Here is a 20,122-nt window from a genome sequence, read left to right on the forward strand (position 1 = left end):
GGTATCTGGATAGTCCCTCATTAAAAAATGAATTAATAAAACTAATGCTGACGGGGTAAGGCAGGCAGGATGGCTCAGTGGGTAAAGGTCCTGGCTCCCAAGCTTGACAACCTGACTCCTTCCTGCAGGTTATTCTCATGTACACATGTTCACGCACAAGCCCACCCCCCCACACACACATAATAAAATAAATAAGTGTAATAATAATTAGAGTTTAGGCAAGAGCTGAAGCTCCGAGAGGAGAGCCTGCCTGCCATGTGTAAGGGTTCTGGGATCTATCCCCAACACTACAAGAAACATTTTTTAAAACAGCCATTACACAGCACTCAGGGGGCAGAGGCAGGCGGATCTCTGTGAGTTTGAGGCCTGCCTGGTCTACAGAGTGAGTTCCAGAACAGCCAGGGATACCCAGAGAAACCCTGTCTCAAACAAAACAAAACAAAACAAAACAAAACAAAACAAAACAAAACAAAACAAAACAAACAACAAGAAAAAAAAAAGCAATTACAAAATACCAGGCCCATTTCTGGATCCTTCCCTGCATTAGCCAATCCCCACGGTAACAGCATGATGTGGACATGATCATTATCACTAATATTTTAGAGGTAAAGACATGGAGGCACAGTTGCTTCTTGGGCCTCCACTAAGATCGTGTATAAAAACTGCGGCATGAACAAGCAACGCGCCCAGGTGTCACATCTAGTGAGGCCTGTGAAACTGAGATCTGAACCTGGTGAGTGCATTCTGGAGTCTGGGCTCCTGAACAGTATGCTTTTCTGTTAGGAAACAGACTGCTAGTATTTAACAGCACAAAGGGGCTGGTGTGAGCCACCATGGTAAATTGCCCCATGAGTCTTCTAGTTTGGCTTATATCATTTCCATTCCAAATATCTTGTCCCCATGACACTGCAGCTTTACCTTGAAAGATCTCAGCCAGTGAAGGCTTGTCCCCTTTCCCAGGAACACCAACCACATCTCTTTTTCTGCCTCCGCTGATCCCTATGGGACCGTGGAGAGTTCCTACATTTGTGTGTCCACATAGGCAGATTTTTCTCCTTTTTGGTTCAACCTGGAGGACAGGCACCAACTCTGGCTGTAGCACCAAGGCCAGTCCTTGTAAGCACTCAAGGTATATGTGTGTGAGACCTAGTCTTCTGTCACTACCTTCAAGTGCATTCCATGCTAGGTTCATATTCGACTCTTTGAATCTTTCCCAGCCCCCCACCCCCTTGAAAGAGTTACATCTCCAATAAATGTGACTTTCTTTGTACTGCAAGTGGTGAGATTGAGTCAAAGGGACGGATTGAGAAATCGATGACCGGAGAATAGCTCTATGAATTCAGCTCCTTGATTAACAATTTTATGATAACTCTTGGGTAGAAATCAGTTTATACAGCATTGACTGAAACACGGTTTTTCTACTACTGCCTTGTCATTCAAACCCTTGCACAATTGCAGAGTTAGAAATGGAGCCAAAGATAGACTAACAAAGGCCACCATTGATAAGAGGGAGAGCAGGGGAGAGGCATGAGGATTAAAGTGGAAAAACAGGAATCTAGATGTTTGGCTAGAAACTTCCTCCCAGATCTAAACTTTCTTGTCTGGCCAAAAAACTAACCACGTTTGGCAAGATCTGGGTGGAAAAATAGGGCTTTTGTATTAGGAATGTAGAAATAAGCCACAGGTCAATGGCTGCTCCTGGGTTAGCAACCACACGTTAACACCTGTGTGGCACATGGGACAGTCTACAGAGGGTATGGGTGGTCCTGGGTTAGCAACCACATGTTAACACCTGTGTGACACATGGGACAGTCTACAGAGGGTTTGGGTGGTCCTGGGTTAGCAACCACATGTTAACACCTGTGTGACACATGGGACAGTCTACAGAGGGTGTGGGTCTATATGCATGGGCCTTATGCTGGGTTTGTAAATGTTTCTGTATAAGAAGGGGAAAGGGGGTCGTGATAAGGGTTCCTAGGGAGAGGGCAGAGCAGAACTCTCCTATCTCTTGCTTGTTTCACAGCCTACTCTGATGTCTAGACCCGGTACCCATCACTGGGCTGTCTAAGCAGCACTCTGGTGACGTTACCTCTCTCACACAGGTATTCTGACGTGTTCTTAAATGACCAGATCTTGTTTTTTTCCTTCTCTTAAAAAAATAAATTAAAAAAAATGTATGTTTGTGGTTGGGCTTGTGCATGTGAGTGCAGTGTCCACGGAGGCGAGAAGAGTAGGTGTCAGGTTCCCTAGAGCTGGAGTTGTGTGAGCTGGTAGGTGTGAGCTGCCACACATGAGTGCCATGGGTTCTGGGAAACCCAACTCAGGTAATCTGCAAGAGCAGAACACATTTTTAACCACTGAACCATCTCTCCAGTCCCACTTTTCACATCAGAATGTTTGTGGAGGTGTCTCTCCAGTTTCTTTTAGAGCATTAAGACTTGTCTTAACAACAACAAATGGTTATGCTCATAGTCTGGTCTGACCGGTCTATGAGGTAGGTTTGTACTGAAATATCACACTATATCTCATACATACTGTTAACCCCAAAGATTTAAGGAGAAAGACCATTGTCCCAAATCATGGTGGCCAAATTAATTAAAACAACCCTTTTAAAAAAAAATTGTGTACGTGGGCTGACTCACCCCCTAAGGCAGGGTTCAAAGGTTAGCGTTGGACATGGGCCAGATAAGGGTTTTTATAGCTCATGGGTAGGGGGTTTCCAAGTGGGGAATTTGGCAAATAAGTGAGGTGGGGTTCCAAGAGCAGAACATAGCAAGGTGGTCATAACTTTTTGAAATAAAGGTAGGGTTGCAAGAGGGTGATGATAACCTCCGGAAACAATGGTGTGATTGCTGTTCCTGCAACAGGCAGTACAGAACCATTTGTAGTTAAGGTTACAGGTGGGGCACAGCCCAATCTTTAAGAAACAGATTTAATTAAACAGGAATGAGCCTAGCTTGGCTCATTCAGGCCAAAATGGAGGGAGCCTGGTTCATCAATACATATGTAATTACTATTTGTAATTGAAAATAAATATGAAAAGTTTGTGCTTGTCAATACAGCTTCTTGGTTCTTATAGATTAAGTATGGTAATAGGGTTTTTTTTTTTTGTCTTTTGTTTTCTTTTTAAACTATTAGGCATGATGGCATTTGCCTATAATCTCAGCACTTAGGAAATAAAGACAGAGGGAACAGAAATTCAAAGTCAAGCTGGGCCTGGTGGCACGCACCTTTAACTCCTGTATTCAGGAGGCAGATACAATGGATCTCTGTGTTTGAGGCCAGCCTGATCTACAAAGTGAGTGCCAGGCAGCCAGGGCTATACAGGATGACCCTATCTCAGAAAATAAACAAAAACAAAAATTGAAAGCCAGCCTCTGAGCCTCTGCCACATCCACACTAAGGGGAAAGCCAGTACCAAACAACAACGACAACAACAACAACAAAACAACAACAAAGAATTATTTTCGGGTGGCCAATAAGATGGGCCACCTGGTTTCCTTTGTGTGTTCAGTGGTACCCCACTCCTCCCCAATTTCCCACCTTCAGAAACATCACCTGAGTATTTGTCAGCATCACATGGATGGCAAGAAGTTTCTCCTTTATTTGAGTAAGAGTTGGCTGGACAAAGCTTGCAGAAAGGGGAGCCCTGCTTGGCAGCGTATGTGCCAGGCTTGCAGGGGAAACACTCGGAGGTGTAAGCCACACCTAGGAAGAAAGAATGGTATAGACAATCAAAGCTTGAGCCCAGACACCAAGGCTCTGGGGACCAATGCCCATCCTCCCCTAGAAGCCAAGAGTCCAGGAAGCCAGCAGCAGACCCCGATCCAAGTTGTTTTCTGTACCTGTTATGGCGATGTTTCTAACCAGCACAGGCTTGGACACCTTGGACCACACTGAGAAAGCTGTGGTTCTCCAATAGAGGACATTATTGCCTCTATTTAGCTCAACCTTTAAAAAGGCATAAGGTAGTTGTTAATTCATCACAAAACTTGGGCATTGCTAACTTGCCTTTTGTAGCTTTGTCTTCCTAACCTTCTCCCACTCTTCCCTGATCCTCCACACATGATCCTTGCATCATATGTACTCTAAGCATCTCTTATGGAGAGATCATAACAGGGCCAGAGGGGGCTGGCAGCAAGGGAGACTGGCATTCACTCATTCCTCTATGGTTTTCCAGAAAACACAGCCTCAAAGCTGGAAAGCTCTGGCTCCTGGGATGAAGTCATAGGGGCAAACTGGTCACTGTATAGCATTATCGATCAACCACAAAGAGAGGAATTACTCATGTCTCAGACTGCCCCCTCCATGGGCACTAGAGTAGAATCTCTCCATTAGGACCCTCAGCCCCCTCCTCTGGGACCGCGGGGACAGCTGGTGTGATACTCACACTGTGGAATTCCCATCCTTTCTCCGTAGTTTTCATCCACCTGGAGTCATCAGCATTGGGCTGGCACTGGTCATTCTGGACCTGAGGCAGAAGGGGTTTGGAGGAGAGGTTCAGCTTCCTGAGGAAAGGAGGGCCTTACTCCATACTGTGTGATGCTCTACAACACTGTTCCCACAGGAGAGGAGCAGCCAAGTCCCTCCAGGCCCAAACTGAGAACAGTAAGCTACACACAATAATGGCCGAACATTGACCTCAGAGAAATAATTTGCAACTCAGCCCCTTGCATGTCCTAACAAGTCTGAACAGGATGAAACACCTAGGAATTTCACAGGCTCTGCCCTCCCCAATCTGTCCTTTGCCTTATGTCTTTTCTCCTCAGATCCTCAGGCTCATTTTGCTCATGGTTTTCTCTAGAGGGAAAAAAACAAAACAAAACAAACAACAACGACAACAACAACAACAAAAATCCCCAAACATGGCTACACTTGTGATTGGTTCCTACAAAATGAATCTGAGCCTCGGGGAATCTTGACCTCTCGCCTAACCCTCTCTTCCCTCCCTCCCACCTGGGAGCTTACAAAAAACTCAAAGATGATGCTGGAGTCCGGGTAGTAGTACTCAAAGTTAACTGTGCCCGACTGCTTTAGGTTGACGGCATACATCAGTGTGGCTGTGCATTCATCTGTGTTGGAGGCGATGTAGTCTCCCCGGGGAACCCACTTGGACCTGTGAAAGAACAAGGACTAAGTGCTATGATAGCAGTGCACCCCCACAAAGCTTCGTGCCCTGTGTTAGCTTCCATGTCCTCCTGTTAGGATTTCTGGGGAAACTCCAGACTTAAGAGTCAAAAGCTGAAACTTGTTCCTTGTGGTTTGAATGAGCAAGGCCCCAAGAAGCTCATAGATCTGAATGCTTGGTCTCCAGTTAGTGAAACTGTTTGGGAAGGATTAGGAGGTGGAGCTTTGTTGGAGGAGGTGTATCACTGGTGGTGGGCTTTGAGGTTTCAAAAGCCCATACCAGGTCAGTCCCTCCACACTACCTCTATCTAGGCTTCAAATCAGGACATAAAGCTGTCAGTGACTGACTGTTCCAGTGTCTTACCTGTCTGCCTTCTACCATGATGGTCAAGGCCTAACCAAGCCCCCAATTAAATGCCTTCTTTTAAGAGTTGCCTTGGCTGTGTGGTGGTGGTGCACACCTTTAATCTCAGCACCCTGGCAGTGCTGAGGCAGAGGCAGGTGGATCTCTGTGAGTTTAAGATCAGCATGGTCTACAGAGTTACTTCTAGGACAGACAAGGCTACACAGAGAAACCTTGTCTCAGGGGGAAGGAAGTTTCCTTGGTCATGGTATTGTTTCACAGTTATAAAATAGTAACTAAGAAAGACCTGAACATGCTCAGGGAAGAGTAACAACAAGTATTCTGAGGTAGATCAAGGGGGCTAAGGCACAGCCAAGAAGAGGAAGACAGTTGGGTGTGGCTCCATCTTCATCCCACTGGACTGGAGGTAGACAGCAGGTAGAGTCAGGCATGGGAAGCTATAGATCAACCAGCTATTGAGCTGCATGTTTCAGCTTCATGCTTTACGCTCATCAGTAAGAGGAAGGACTATTTCATAGATGAGAAAACTGAGGCTTAGAGAGTACCTTGGCCAACATCAGGAAGCCTTCAACTGACAAGACTAGGATTCAAGTTCAAAACTGTTTATCCCCAAAGTTCTCAAATCCATAAGCAAACATATCCTTGAGAACTCAGAAGTTTATCCACTCTCATCCCACTTGTTTTTCCAGAAACATCTGCTTTACAATGCTACCTTTTATCAGAAAGAGGTGGCAGGAGAGCTAGACATGTTCAGTCTTGTCTGTTCAGGCTCACTCTATCCACCTAGCCCAATAGCCCCTCCTCACTCCCTACCACACTGCCTCGTCAACAGCCTTCAAACTCATTTTGTGTCTGGCCCTGCATCCTCCAATACTTCTCCATACCATGATTAGAAACATCCAGAAGGAAAACATGACCAAATCACTTCAACGCTCTAAACCCTTGCAATGACTTCCCGTTGCTCTTGGGATAGAGCTCATATCCCTGGCCTATACTTTATAGGGCAAATCTGTAGGATTTCTCTCAATTCTTATGTCAAGCTTCTCTGCCCCTGGACTTGCCATCTTCCTCAAACAAACTTCTTCCTCTTTCTCTTTATTTCTTACTCCAGTCTTATAATAAAGAGATAGATAGATAGTAGATAGATAGATAGATAGATAGATAGATAGATAGATAGTGCCACTTAATGTTAAGAAGTCAGCATTGTGTCAAGCATGGTCGAGTACACCTTTAATCTCAGTGCTTCAGAGGCAGAGGCAAGTTCTGTGAACTTGAGACCATCATGGTCTACACAGTGAATTCCAGGTCAACCAGGAATATATAGCGACACCCTGTACAAACAGATAAAAGCCTTCCTTGACTTTATCTGCTTCTGCAAGAATGCCCTGAGATTTTTCTATTTCCACAATTTCATTCTCAGTTAAAATTCTAATATGTTGTCAACCATTTAAGAATTATGCATAGGTAAAATGAGCATACGTCTGTCTACCACATAGCTTAAAAAATCCAACACGATGGCTGGAGAGATGGCTCAGTGGTTAAGAACACTGACTGCTCTTCCAAAGGTCCTGAGTTCAATTCCCAGCAACCACATGGTAGCTCACAGCCATCTGCAATGGGGTTTGATGCCCTCTTCTGGTGTGTCTGTCTGAAGAGAGCAATGGTGAATACATAAAATAAATAAATCTTTAAGGGGTGGTGGTGGCACATGCCTTTAATCCCAGCACTTGGGAGGCAGAGGCAGGCAGATCTCTGAGTTCAAGGCCAGCCTGGTCTACAGAGTAAGTTCCAGGACAGCCAGAGCTACACAGAGAAACCCTGTCTCAAAAAACCAAAAAAAAAAAAAAATCCAACACGGTATAGCTTTTATAGTATTGGAAGGTGCTATGCAGGTTGTTGGGGGAGAAAAGTCATCAGTAGTATTATTACCCAGCAATATACCCAGAATGCTACAGTACTGAACTGCCAAGCAAGGTGTGCCCGTTGGCGAGATCATGGCATGAGAGGTTATGTGGGGAACAAACAATTTCTAACTTGAGGCTTGTTCTACAGGAGGTAATCCATGTCTGCCATTGTAAATCTGGTCAAAAGCCCATGGTAGAGATATCATAGACTCTGCTGTCTCACGTGTTGGGAAGACGAGAGGTTCCAAAGGGGGTGAGGTGGGCACCAGAGATGCTGTGTTCAAAATACACTATGTACATAAAACTGTCAAGACTAAATTAACATTAGAAGCAAAACAGAGCAGTCAAGTGCAGCAGAAGCCACCCTGCGCCTTCGAAAGCCCCTACCTTTCTTCTAGCATTTCTCTCCCTAACTATCAAGTGGGGTTGAATTCTTGACTCTGGTATTTAACGTTCTCATGAAATTTTATGTCTGTATCTCTATGTTGTTTTACATGTTTTGAAATACCACTCAAATGGCATCATTCTTAATTTTCTAAAACTTACTTAGGATGGAGATTACTATACAATGGTGTGAATACACACACATGCACACACACACACACACACACACACACACACACACACACACACACACAGAGTGGAGATGGAACCCAGGTCTAATCTATGCTCTACATGTACTCTCTCACTGACTCATACACTCCTAGGCCTTCCTTCCATCTTTCCTGCTGTCTAGTATTCTTTGCGTGGTTCTAGCTTATTTATTTATTTACACATTTGTTTACAACTATTGGACATGTGGAGTGCTTTCAGGGTTTTTATAATTGTTTGCATTCTGATGTGAACATTCTTGTTCCTATATCTGTACACACATCTGAGCAGAGTGCCTGGGATAGTCGCTGGCTCATGGGGTATGGGAACTCCTAGCACTACCTGGTACTGATAATTTGTTCCCAAAAATGTGTATCAATTTATCCCAGCTGGCAATTTAAGAGGGCCCCGTTGCTCCACATCCTCTGCAAATTTGGAGTGAACAGACTGCATGGTTGCCCTGTGATGTGGTGGGAAGTGTTGCTATATGATGTAATAGGCCAGTGAGTGGCTAGTTGGGCTTTAGTCTCATTTCCTTGATTACTCTCTGATGCTTTCTTGCAATCTGGTATCTTCTTCTGGCCGTACTTTAATTCTTCCTGGCTAGCCTGTAAATTTGGGGAGGACAAAATCAAATTTGTCTTATAGAATAATGTATCCCCCCCAGTTTCTAGCTCCGGCACCCAAGGACCTCATGGTGATTCCAGAAAAAAGAACAAATTGAGACAGTTCTGGTGTTTCTGTTTTGTCTGAAACTAGCCCAAGACCCTCAGCTGTTTAACAATGGCCATTAAGGGTTCCTCCCATGTCTGCCCAACTACATAGTCTTACAAGCTTGTTGAAAGAGATATTTAATGCTGATGTACTCCACAGTGTCAGCTATAAATAACTCTTGAACTCTGATGAATAATTAAAAGGATCCCATAAATGGGTCACATTTGCATTCTGGTGTTTGCTAGTGTTGTCCCTGCTGAAGACACTTCATGTTCCACAATCACAACATGTTTGATTGATTTCTAGTACCAGAGGCATTGCTTAGATTCTTCTCCTTGCCTCCTTGACCAGCGGTGGGGATCTGGGGTTGGATTCAAGGTCTCAAACATGCTAGGCATGTGTACTACCACTAAGCTACACACCCTAGGCGGGTGTGCTTTCTTCTGAAAAATTTTTGCTGGGTGATGGTGATGAAAACCTTTAATCCAAGTACTTGGGAGGCAGAGGCAGATGGATCTTTGAGTTTGAGGCCAGCCTGGTTTCCAGAGCAAGTTCCAGGACAGCCAGGGCTATACAGAGAAACCCTGTCTCAAAACAAAACAAAATAAAACAAAACAATACAAAACAAAACTAAGCTTCTTTTAGATGTAATTATTTTTATGTGTATGGTGCTTTGCTTGCGTGTATCTTTGTGCACCACATGCATTCCTGGTTGTCTGCAGAGACCAGAGAAGGCATTAGATATCCTAGAACTGGAGTTATACACAATTATAAGCCACTATGAGGGTGCCGAGAATATAACTCCAGTCCTCTGGGAGAGCAAGTCAATGCTTTTAAGCTCTGAGCTATGTCTGCAGCCTGCCTTTGTTTTTTGTTTGTTTGTTTTTGTTTTAAAGACAGGGACACAGTATGTAGCCCAGGCTGGCCTGAAAATCTCTACCCTCTTACCCCAACATCCCAGGTGCTGGATCAGAGGCATACGCCACAACATCTGGCTACAACTTTTATATATACACTCTTATTTAATCAGTACCACATTGTTTAAGAACAGTACAACTTGCCAGGTGTGCTGGCTCACACCTTTAATCCCAGCACTTGGGAGGCAGAAGCAGATCAATCTCTGGGAGTTTGAGTCCAGCCAAGGCTACACAGAAAAACATTGTGAACAACAAAAATAAGTAAGTTAGTTAATAAGCAAATAAGCAAATAAATTGTGTTATTTGAAGGTGGCGATGTGGAGCAGTAAAAAACCTGGGAGTGAGTTTGAGTACCAATCTCTCCAGGTTCAAGATAGGAAACAAAGGTGGAATGCTTAACCTCACTGGGCCTCCAGTTTTTCACTCTACAGTGGAAATCACAACGGCAATTTTACTGGGCTCCTGAGTAGGTTCAAGACAAATCTTCCATGTATACATCCAGCACAGGGCCAATCTGAAAAAAGCACATCTGAAATATATATTCAGTTGAGATTCATTCAGATGAGAGTGGCCCCTATAGGCTCATATAATTGAGTCCTTGACCCCTAATTAGTAGAACTGTTTGGGGAGGATTGGGAGGTGTGGCCTTGTAGGAGAAGGTTTTAAGAGCCCACATGAGGCCCAGTTTCTTGCTTATGGATTAGATACAAGATCTTAGCTACTGCTCTGGGGCCAAGCTTGCCTGACTGCTGCATGGAGTCACATTCTGAAACTGTCAGCAAGCTCCCAATGAAATGCTTTCTTTTATAAGTTGCCTTGGTCATGGTATCTCTTCACACCAATAGAAAGTAACTAAGACATGGGGACTCAAGGGATTTAGAGGATCTCATTCCTAAGTCAAAGCTTTCACCCTACTCTGTCCTCTCCAAACTCACAACAGCGCGTCAGACAAAGCAAGTTTTGAAAGTCTGGCACCAAAGCCAGCGACGCAACCAATAATTTATATGTTACATTCTAATCAGGTTGATGAATTTTGTATGGTCACTCAAGATTCCACAGAGAAAACACAATTATGGTTTCTTGTCTTTTTTTTTTTTTTGTAAAAAACCTGCTGAGTCATTAGATGCTTGTCATCCTTCGTCTACCTGCCTCTATTGCTTTTATGTTTCCTTCTCCCAGAAGTCTGTTAGTCAGTGGTAAGCTTAGGTCAGAATGGGTCAAAGTAGTGGTCACAGCCAGTAACCCTTACTCCCACCTCTGGCTCCAGAGGGTGTGTTGTCCTCCCTCCAGCTTCAGGAGCACCACAGAACACCACCCAGAGTGCACCTCGGCCCCTTCCACAGGAGGCTTGTGTGCTGTTTCCCAAACTCACGAAGTGCAGTTCTCTGTGGACTCTGAGATGCTGTCATCGACCTCCAGGTTGGCTGAGAGGCTGGCAAAGCCATGAGGCAGCTCATCCCACTCATCAAATCGGATGCCAGTGCCGAGGGAGTAGCGGCCCTCTGCACAGGGCTTGCAGGACTGGTCCTTCATATCCAGAAATTCCCCGGCATTGCAAGAGAAAGCTGAAAAGCAGAGCAGGGACAAGGGGGGGTGCTGAGATCACTGTGCTCTCTGGAGGAGGGATGGGGCTGAAGGCACTCTAAAGCCGGGACCTCGGGTTCAGAATCTTGGGGTCTAGACCACTAAATCTCAGAGCTAAGGAATATCTTGTGTGATGATATTGGTACACAATATAGTCATAGAAACAGGGCACATTTGTGGTTACCATAGGTGAGGTAGGAGACTGCAGAGAGACTATCACTAAGATCATTTTTTTTTTCAGACTCTTAATGCCTCCAAACTTGAGTAGTTAAGAGTTGCTGGGAACATCTGGGCTGTGGTGGCTCGCACCTTAATCCCAGCACTTAGGGAGGCAATGACAGGTGGATCTCTTGAATTCTAGAACAGCCAAGGCTACAAAGAGAAACCCTATTTTGAAAAACCAACAAAACAAACAAAAAAGAATTACTGTGAAGATTATAACAGCCCTGAAATTTGCCCAACAAGGGGTGAAATTCATTGTGTGTAAGTAGTATCTTTGAAAGCAGAGGAAGGATTGTTGTGATCAGCCTTGTCTATACAGTAAGATCTAGGCCAGCCAAGGCTACCCAGAGATCTTATCTCAATTAAGAAAAATAAAACAAAACAGCATAGTAAAAATAGCTGTGTCTTAATAAAGCTAATATTTTTATAAAGAAAGGATTTAAAGTCAGACAAGGTGGTGACTCTCCTGTAATCCTAGACCTGGGGTGTGTGTGGGGGGGGGAGTAAAGACTTTGGGGGTCAGGCAGGCTCTGCACATCTCTGATGACCTGTTTCCTTGGAGATGCTTCAGCTATTCTTAAAGCCCTCTAGCCAGGAGGACGCTGGGCTTTCTGTACCATGTAAGGTCCTTCAGCCTTCATTTCCCTTATCCTATGGCTGTGTCTCTTCCTTTTGGATTCTACTATTGTCATTGGAGCTGAGTTTATCAGCATCTGCTAAACCTGTCTGTCTGATTTCTTGTTTTAGCCTTAGGTATCTTTCTATAACATGGATTTGTACTATTAACACCCCTCCTTCCATCCCCCCCTTCTCAAGATTATTTATTATGTATACAACGTTCTGCCTGCATGTATGCCTGCATGCCAGAAGAGGGCACCAGATCTTATTATAGAGGGTTATGAGCCACCATGTGGTTGCTGAGAATTGAACTCAGGATCTCTGGAAGAGCAGCAGCTCTATTAACCGCTGAGCCATCTCTCCAGCCTTTCTGTCTCTCTGTCTCTCTTTTAAAAGAAGTGCTTGCTTTGTTTTGGTAGCACATAGATTGGAACTATACAGAGGTTAGACAACAAACAGTGTGGCACAGCTTTTGGGTTATGGTATTGAGCTTCTGGCCTGGCATCCTGCCTTCTAAATTTCCAGGATCCTAACTTTCTAGCCTGGCTTCTTGTTGCCTTCCTGATGCCTTCTCTGTGTCGAGTTCATGCTAAGCCCCAGCCTCCCTGTGTCTCTACTTTTCCATCTCCAAACTTCTGCTTTGGTCCTCCTAGCTACCCCTTATCATAAACATCCTTAATTCTGATTCTTTCTCACATTGTACTAACACTTTCTATCTACCTGGTATCCTTGGGGCCCTGGGCTCCCTCAGGAAGTGACTGGCTCAGAGTGGGCACTGTCATCACAGGAGCACCATAAAGGTTTGCAGAAGAGATGGGCTGGATATCTATCTGTTTCTTCTTCTATGTCCTTAGTGCTTGTAGGCAAGACTCACCCAGCATAATAAGTACACCATCATGTGCACACATAGTAGGTGTTTACATATGCTAGGGGCTCACTGATGTCAACTCAGTCAACTGAGGATGGCTCTTTTGTTCCCATTAGTTAAGCCTCAGCTCTGCCCAGATCTCGGTCATATCCATTCGTCAATGCTCAAACTCCCTGTACCAGACAGACAGTAGGCTAAACTGATGTTGGAATTTGAATGTGCTTAATCTCCTTTGCAGATCTTTAAATAACCCCTCAAGACTAGTCCCTGTTATTTACTGCTATTCCCTTTGCATCCTAACAGAACAGGGCAGTGGGGATAGTAACACTGTAAGGACAGAATCAGAGAGGCAGGGTTGGAGTGACAACTCACTGCCTTTCCCGTCACATCGACAGTGGGAAGGACCTAGATCCCTGAAACGATGCCCTGTGCATGTTAAAGCCTGAATCTGCACAAGCTCATTTTCTTTGGTTTTCCTTCCAAGAACAAAAGCAAACTGGAATATTGCCTAGTGACTGCTGCAGCTGGTAGGCGCAGGTCAGAGAGAAATACACAGACAGGCAGAAAAGAAAAATGAAGGGTGTGTGTGCATGAGCATGCACTCAAGAGTGCATCTGAGTGTGTGTGTGTGTGTGTGTGTGTGTGTGATCTAGAATTGTTTATATTGTATTCATTGGATCTGAGTTTTAATAAAAGCAAATTCAGATACTCGATTTGAATTAAGCAACCTTTCCTTCCTCCTCTTCCTCCTCCTTCTTCTTTCTCTTCTTCTTCTTCCTCTTTCGCTTCCTCTTCTTTCTCCTCCTCCTTCTTCTCTCTCTGTGAGTGTATGTGCATGTGCATTGCATGTGCATGTGTATGTGTTTGAGATAGAGTCTCTCTATGAAGTCCCAGCTGTCTTAGAGGTCACTCTGTAGACCAGGCTGGCCTCTAACTCACAGAGATCCATCTGTCTCTGCCTCCCAACTGCTAGGCTTAAAGGCAAGTGCCACCACTCCTGACCAAATAAAATTTTTGCAGCTGCATCACATTTCAGAAGGGTTGGGAGTGGAACTAACTAGGGGAAAAAATCTGATGTTTGTGCTGTCAGTAAGAGCCTGGCTCGGATGGCAAGAGGCTTAGGTTAGAGGTCAGAGCTAAGTATCGGGGAGACCCTGGAACAGGAAGGCTGCTTACAGCACTCGGTGCCCTTGACGGGGTCTGGGAGGCTGGTGCATAAGCCCGGGCTGTGTGGCACGGCGACCCTCCACCTGGAACCTGTGCTGTCACACGCTGTGTACTCAAAATGGTACTCTGACTGCAAGGGAGAGAACAGTGGGCAAACAGTTCATCATCAGAGATCAAACATTGACAGTTTTCTGCCCAGTATGAGGGCTACCAACACCATTTCAGTAATGACCCAAGGACCCTGGCAAAGAGCATGATAACAAGGCCCCTAAGAGAATTACAATAATTCATTTTTTCCCTCACCTGTGGTTAGTCACTTAGAACATTTGTGTGTGTGTGTGTGTGTGTGTGTGTGTGTGTGTGATTCTCTTTGCTGTTGTGTATACATAAAGTCCCAATGGATGGTAGGAATAGGGTAATTAAACAACAAACTAAGGCTGGCATGTAACTCAGCTGTAGAGTGCTTACATGGTACACCACACTCGCAGTTCTCAAAGTCATCCTTGGCTGGATATTGAGTTCAAGGTGAGTCCTGGTTACATAAGGTTGTCAAAAAAAAAAAAAAGCTAGAAGCAGGAGGAGTTCTTCTAGTCCAAATAGAATTTATGAACAAGGACATCCTCCTGGGAGGCCTGCTCTTTTCTGGGATGAGACAGGGGTTGGGAAGGGGGGTAGGGTGGGGAGGAGTAGACCTTGGGGAGATAGGGAGGGACTGGAAGGAGTGGAGGAAGAGGAAGCTATAGGTGGGATGTATTGTATGAGAGAAGAATTTTCTAAAAAGAATAAAGTTATTCTAAACGGAGAGGCTGCCCGCCCCCAAAAAACAATTACAATTGTCACACAAGCTTTATTTCTAGCTCTCCCTCTGCTTAAAAAAGACTCTGAAGCCCCCACTGCCTCACACCAATGTCATTTTTAGCCCAGCAGGTGAGGCGCTGCCATCACACGCACCTGCACGTGCCCAGGCTTAACTTCCCTGTGCAAGGGGCCCTCGCATCCAGCTGCTGTACCTGAACTAGAACAGCAAGATAACAGAAGTACAGCCGCCAAATCAAGATGAAGTGAAACAAGAAAAAGCAGGCTGGAGAGGTGGCTCAGTGGTTAAGAGCACCGACTGTTCTTCCAGAGGTCCTGAGTTCAAGTCCCAGCAGCCACATGGTGTCTCATAACCATCTGTAATGATATCTGATGCCCTCTTTTGGTGTGTCTGAGGACAGCTACAGTGTACTCATATACATAAAATAAATAAATCTTTTAAAAAAAATCTTCTGGGACCATTTGTGCAACTTAAAAAAAGAAAAAAGTCCTGGCTAACACACTAATACATAAGACAACCATGCAAATCTAATACAAAGTAAAATCATTAAAGTATATTAATGGGGAAAGAGGTTTAAAAAAAAGCAAAAGCACTGCTTACACAAGGTGACACGGTTGATACGGCGAGCGCCTTTGGCACCTTAGAGACTCTCGATAAACCTCAGAACTGATTGCTTTTGCTCTTCAAGTATTTCATGGTCCAAGTTATAAGTCCACACCTATAGTCTGTGTTACTGTATCTATGAGCGAAGCAGAATGTCCCCTTTCCATCCACACAAAAGAGGGCTTCTACAACATGCATGGTTGCAAGGAGCCGAGGCTGACCATGAGACAGGCTGAAGTCTGCTAATCTGTCTGTCAGGAGGAGGAAAAAGCTTTACTTTTGTTTAAAAAAAAAAAAAGCACATAAAAGCACAAAAAGGCACAGTCTTATGTATCCTAGGATATGTAACTTTTCCACTTAACGTCTAAAAAATCAAAGTGTAGAGATGGTTTTTAAAAAAACATTGTGTCAGCCGGGCGGTGGTAGCGCATGCCTTTAATCCCAGCACTTGGGAGGCAGAGGCAGGCAGATTTCTGAGTTCGAGGACAGCCTGGTCTACAGAGTTCCAGGACAGCCAGGGCTACACAGAGAAACCCTGTCTCAAAAAATCAAAAAAATAAAAATAAATAAATAAAAATAAAAAGCATTGTGTCATATTTTAACTGACTAGAACTTTTTCTTATGTGCTACATTTTTTTTTTAGATGGCCTGTCTCAAAAGCAGAGGGATCTCAGATTGCCTGAAATATGAATTTGAGCATGGTGTTTCCAATTCTGGTATTCCAGAAACTTAGTATAAGGAAAGAACAGGTGTAGGTTATATCTTCCTTTTCCTCCCTGGTAAATATTTGCTAAATACATATTGTCAGCCCAGTATGTACAAGTTCGAGCTGGACCAGTAAGTTTGGCTTGGGCAGTAACCTGAACTTGACACCTCACCTTCAGGAAAACAATGAAAAGGAGTTTATGTTTGTTTGTGACAGGGTTTCACACAGATCAGGTTGAGTTTCGAACTGTATATGTATTTTTATTTTATTTTTGTGTGTATGAATATTTTTATTTTTGTGTATATGAGAGTTCTCCTTGTATGTTTCTCAGTGTATCATGCATATTCCTCATACCCCCAGAGTCCAGAAGAGGGTATTAGGTCCTCTTAACTGGAGTTACAGATAGATGGTTGTGAGCCCAGGAATTGAACCTGGGCCTTCTAGAAGAGTGGTGAGTGCTGAATCTTAACTGCTGAACCATTCTCTAGCCCTGAACTGTTTTTAAGAACCACACTGATTTGTTGTGTGTGTTTATGTGTGGGTGCATGTACTATGCTGAATGTGTGGAGGTTAGAAGACTTGAACAATTAGTTAGGGTTACAATTGTATGATAAAACACCATGACCAAAGCGGCCTTGGGAGGGAAAGGTTTATTTGGCTCACACTTCCACATTGTTCATCAACGAAGGAAGTCAGGAAAGGAACTCAAAACAGGAACCTCGAGGCAGGAGCTCATGCAGAGGCCATGGAGGATGCTGCTTACTGGCTGTTCAACATGCTTTCTTACAGAACCCAGGATGGCCCTACCCACAGTGGGCAGGGCCCGCCCCCATCAATCACTAAATTATGAAAATACTACATGTTTGCTGTAAGCCTGATCCTATAGAGGTGTTTTCTTAACTGAGGGTTCCCTACCTTTCTGATGACTCCAGCTTTTGTCAAGTTAACATAAAGCCATCCAGCGCAAGGTCCCAGGGATTGTCAACCCGAGTTGTCAGGTTTGGCAGCAGATGCTTTCACTGAATGAGCCACCTCTGGGCCTGACCTTGGATTCTCTGTGTAGCATAGATAGCCTTAAATTCTTTGACCTTCTTGCCTCTGTCAAATGCTGGGACTTAAAGATGTGCACCATCACACTTGCCTTCTGAAGCTTAACTTTCTACCAGAATCTGTGGCTCTGGATTTAAATGTCGGTTTCACTAAGGAAAGAAAGGCCTTCAGGATGAGAATTTGTTGTGGCCTGAGCCACAGAAAAGGCCCTCCTTTTCTTGGTGATTTCAGTCGCTTCCTTGTCTCAGAGATAACTAGCCTGTCTTGTCGTTGGGAGGTTAGTAGGCCGACTAAGCATATCTTGTTTTCAGTTCTAAAACTGACACTTTCAAAAGGGTCATGTTGCAAGAACAGGGGTTAAGTAAAATCCACAGTATGCATATTCAACAGAGATTTAGTAACAAGGCAGAAAGGATTCTATCTGTGAACCCAATTGCCCTGGCTGTTCATATGGTGCTTTCACAGTTCCCAAACCCCATCTCTCTGAGCTTCAGGTGAAGCTTCCTAGGAGGTACACAGAGCAGAGGTTGTTTTCCTCATTGTGGAATTGGCTGTCCATGGGGTAGAATGGCTTGCTTGCCCAAGATCACACAACCTGTAAGTCACTGAGCCCCAACTCAGATTGCCCAGCAGGAATCCTCTCCCACTTTTGTGGGTATGACAAAACACAGACTCACATTGAGCCAAATTTCACAGCCAAGTCTAAAAATTAAATATGACGGTATCAGTGGCCTGTCAGCAGCCAAGCTAGGTTCACTTCTGAGGCCTGGGAATTGGTGTGAAAATAACTAATCTGCTCAAGCAGATAATTTTAATTCACTCTAATTGCGTTTGGCCTTTTGAAAACACACGGGCCAAATCTCTCCTTTTTCATTGGCTTTCATTTGGTGTCTCCAGGTGCTCTGAGGCTAAGAAATTTTCTGGGAGAATGGTTGTTCTAAGCCTTAGAAAGTTTCCCTCCTAATGTGTGCTAATTTTCTCTGTGCCACTTGGGGGAGGGTCACAGCATCCGTCGATAGCTAGCTCTGGTGCAGCTGTCTGAAAACTGAGCTATGCTTTAAGATCGTGAAAGACACACTTAGGCAGAGGTAGATCAGGGAAGACCTGGCAGGTTTGCCCAGTTCTGTTCACCATCCTGTGAGGATATCAATTCCCCAAGGATACTAGTAACTTTTCTCGTCCCTCTGGCCAAACAGCTGACAGAGGGCAACTTAAGGGAGGAAGGGTAGATTTCGGTTTGTGTTCTGGGAAGACATGGCAGTAGGAACCTGAGACTGCTTGCTAGCATTTCAGTGGACCAGAAAGCATAGAAAAGGGAATGTCATCCCTCATCTGGCTTTCTCCTTCCCCCTTTTTATTCAGTCAAGGACCCCAGTCCATGTACTGATGTGGGCATCCCCTCAGTTAATAATCCTCTCTAGAAACATCTTCACAGATGTATCACTCAAAGGTGCGCCTCACTCATGTCCTAGGCATTTATTTTCATTTTAGATTTTTTTTAATGCTAGGTGTATGAAACTGCAGTTCATGCAGGTCCTGGGAATCAAACCCAGGTACCCTGTAAGTGCAGCAAGTGCTCTTAACCAGTGAACCATCTCTCCAGCCCCATGTTCTAGGCTTTTCTTAATTCCATCAGTTTGATGCAATTCATCAATAAACAGTATTTCAATTACCCAATCATCTACTTTTGAAACTGTACAACCAGCATATGCCACAGATTAACATAGACACACACACAAATCTTTTCAGCACACAATTTCTTCCTCCCTCCATGCCAATATATGACACACATCTAAACTCCAGTGTTAGACACAATGGGATTGATTATTCTCTGTTCCTAGGAAATCAATGAGAGGATTTCTTTTCTAAACCTTTAATTAATCCATGCTCCATCTATCCCACACCAAGCAGCCAAGTAACTCTCCTGGGCACTCAAGAAAGAAAAGAGGAAAGCCTTTAGGTTGGAGCCCCCTTTGCCTGAACTATCTGTTGGTAGCTGTGATCTTCCAGGTTTAGAATTCACTCACACAATGTTTTTAGACTTTGTTGTTCCGGTATAAAATGGAAATTCCAGGCACAGTTGAAAAAAATATATCAGCAGGTCAGGATGGTATTTGAATGGGAATCTGGACAGAGATGCCTCTCAGTTGGTAGGAGTTCCAACTCTAAGATTCTGAACACTCTTCCAGAGGATCTGGGTTTGATTTTCAACACTCACATGGTAGCTTCTCACAATGTGTAAACTTCGGTTCCAGACTAAATGCCTTCTTTTGGCCTCCATTGGTACCACACACATGTGGTATTCATTCATACATGCAGACAAAACACTCATGCACATTAAATAATTTTTAAAAAAATTTTTTTTTGGTTTTTCAAGACAGGGTTTCTCTGTATAGCCTGGGCTGTCCTGGAACTCACTCTGTAGACCAGGCTGGCCTCGAACTCAGAAATCCGCCTGCCTCTGCCTCAAAAGTGCTGGGATTAAAGGCGTGCACCACCACTGCCCAGCATTTTAAAAAATTTTAAATATTTTCTGACAAAGTAAAAACTACTATTTTACTCAATCAATCAATCAGTGTGGTGCTAGGAATGAACCCAGGGGCTGGAGCACGCTAGGCAAGTGTTCTACCCTAAGCGATGTTCCCAACCCCTTAGCAGTCTTACAGAAGAAAGAGTTGGGGCTCAAAAAGGTGGAAGTCACCTGCTCCTCAAAGCCACACAGCAGGAGATGACCAAGCTTGGATTGGACCTGGCCATTTGAATTGGAGTCTATGTGTGAGGCCGTCAGTGGTTAAGAGCAGCCAGCACTTGCTCCTATCACACTCAAGGGTGTGTCTGAGCCTCCACACTGGCTCTCAAGACGCTAGGGA

At 44.3% G+C, this 20,122-nt stretch overlaps 1 protein-coding gene across 6 annotated transcripts in view; it reads right to left on the reverse strand.

Annotated features, from left to right (window-relative positions):
- Positions 1 to 20,122, reverse strand: part of Kiaa1324 (KIAA1324 ortholog) — a 76,158-nt gene that overhangs the window by 23,007 nt on the left and 33,029 nt on the right. For 3 of the 6 annotated variants that reach the window (XM_028757285.1, XM_028757286.1, XM_028757287.1), the window contains exons 2-7: positions 14,086 to 14,206; positions 10,990 to 11,182; positions 4,969 to 5,116; positions 4,391 to 4,471; positions 3,846 to 3,951; positions 3,559 to 3,708 (exon numbers count right to left, since the gene is read on the reverse strand). In XM_028757285.1, the coding sequence (XP_028613118.1) occupies positions 3,559 to 3,708; positions 3,846 to 3,951; positions 4,391 to 4,471; positions 4,969 to 5,116; positions 10,990 to 11,182; positions 14,086 to 14,206 (799 nt within the window). The remainder of the gene's footprint in view (positions 1 to 3,558; positions 3,709 to 3,845; positions 3,952 to 4,390; positions 4,472 to 4,968; positions 5,117 to 10,989; positions 11,183 to 14,085; positions 14,207 to 20,122) is intronic. The other 3 variants (XM_028757289.1, XM_028757290.1, XM_028757288.1) reach the window with 2 other exon arrangements.

This window comes from Grammomys surdaster, unplaced genomic scaffold (genome assembly GCF_004785775.1).
Source record: "Grammomys surdaster isolate TR1022 unplaced genomic scaffold, NIH_TR_1.0 126158, whole genome shotgun sequence".
NCBI lineage: Eukaryota > Metazoa > Chordata > Mammalia > Rodentia > Muridae > Grammomys > Grammomys surdaster.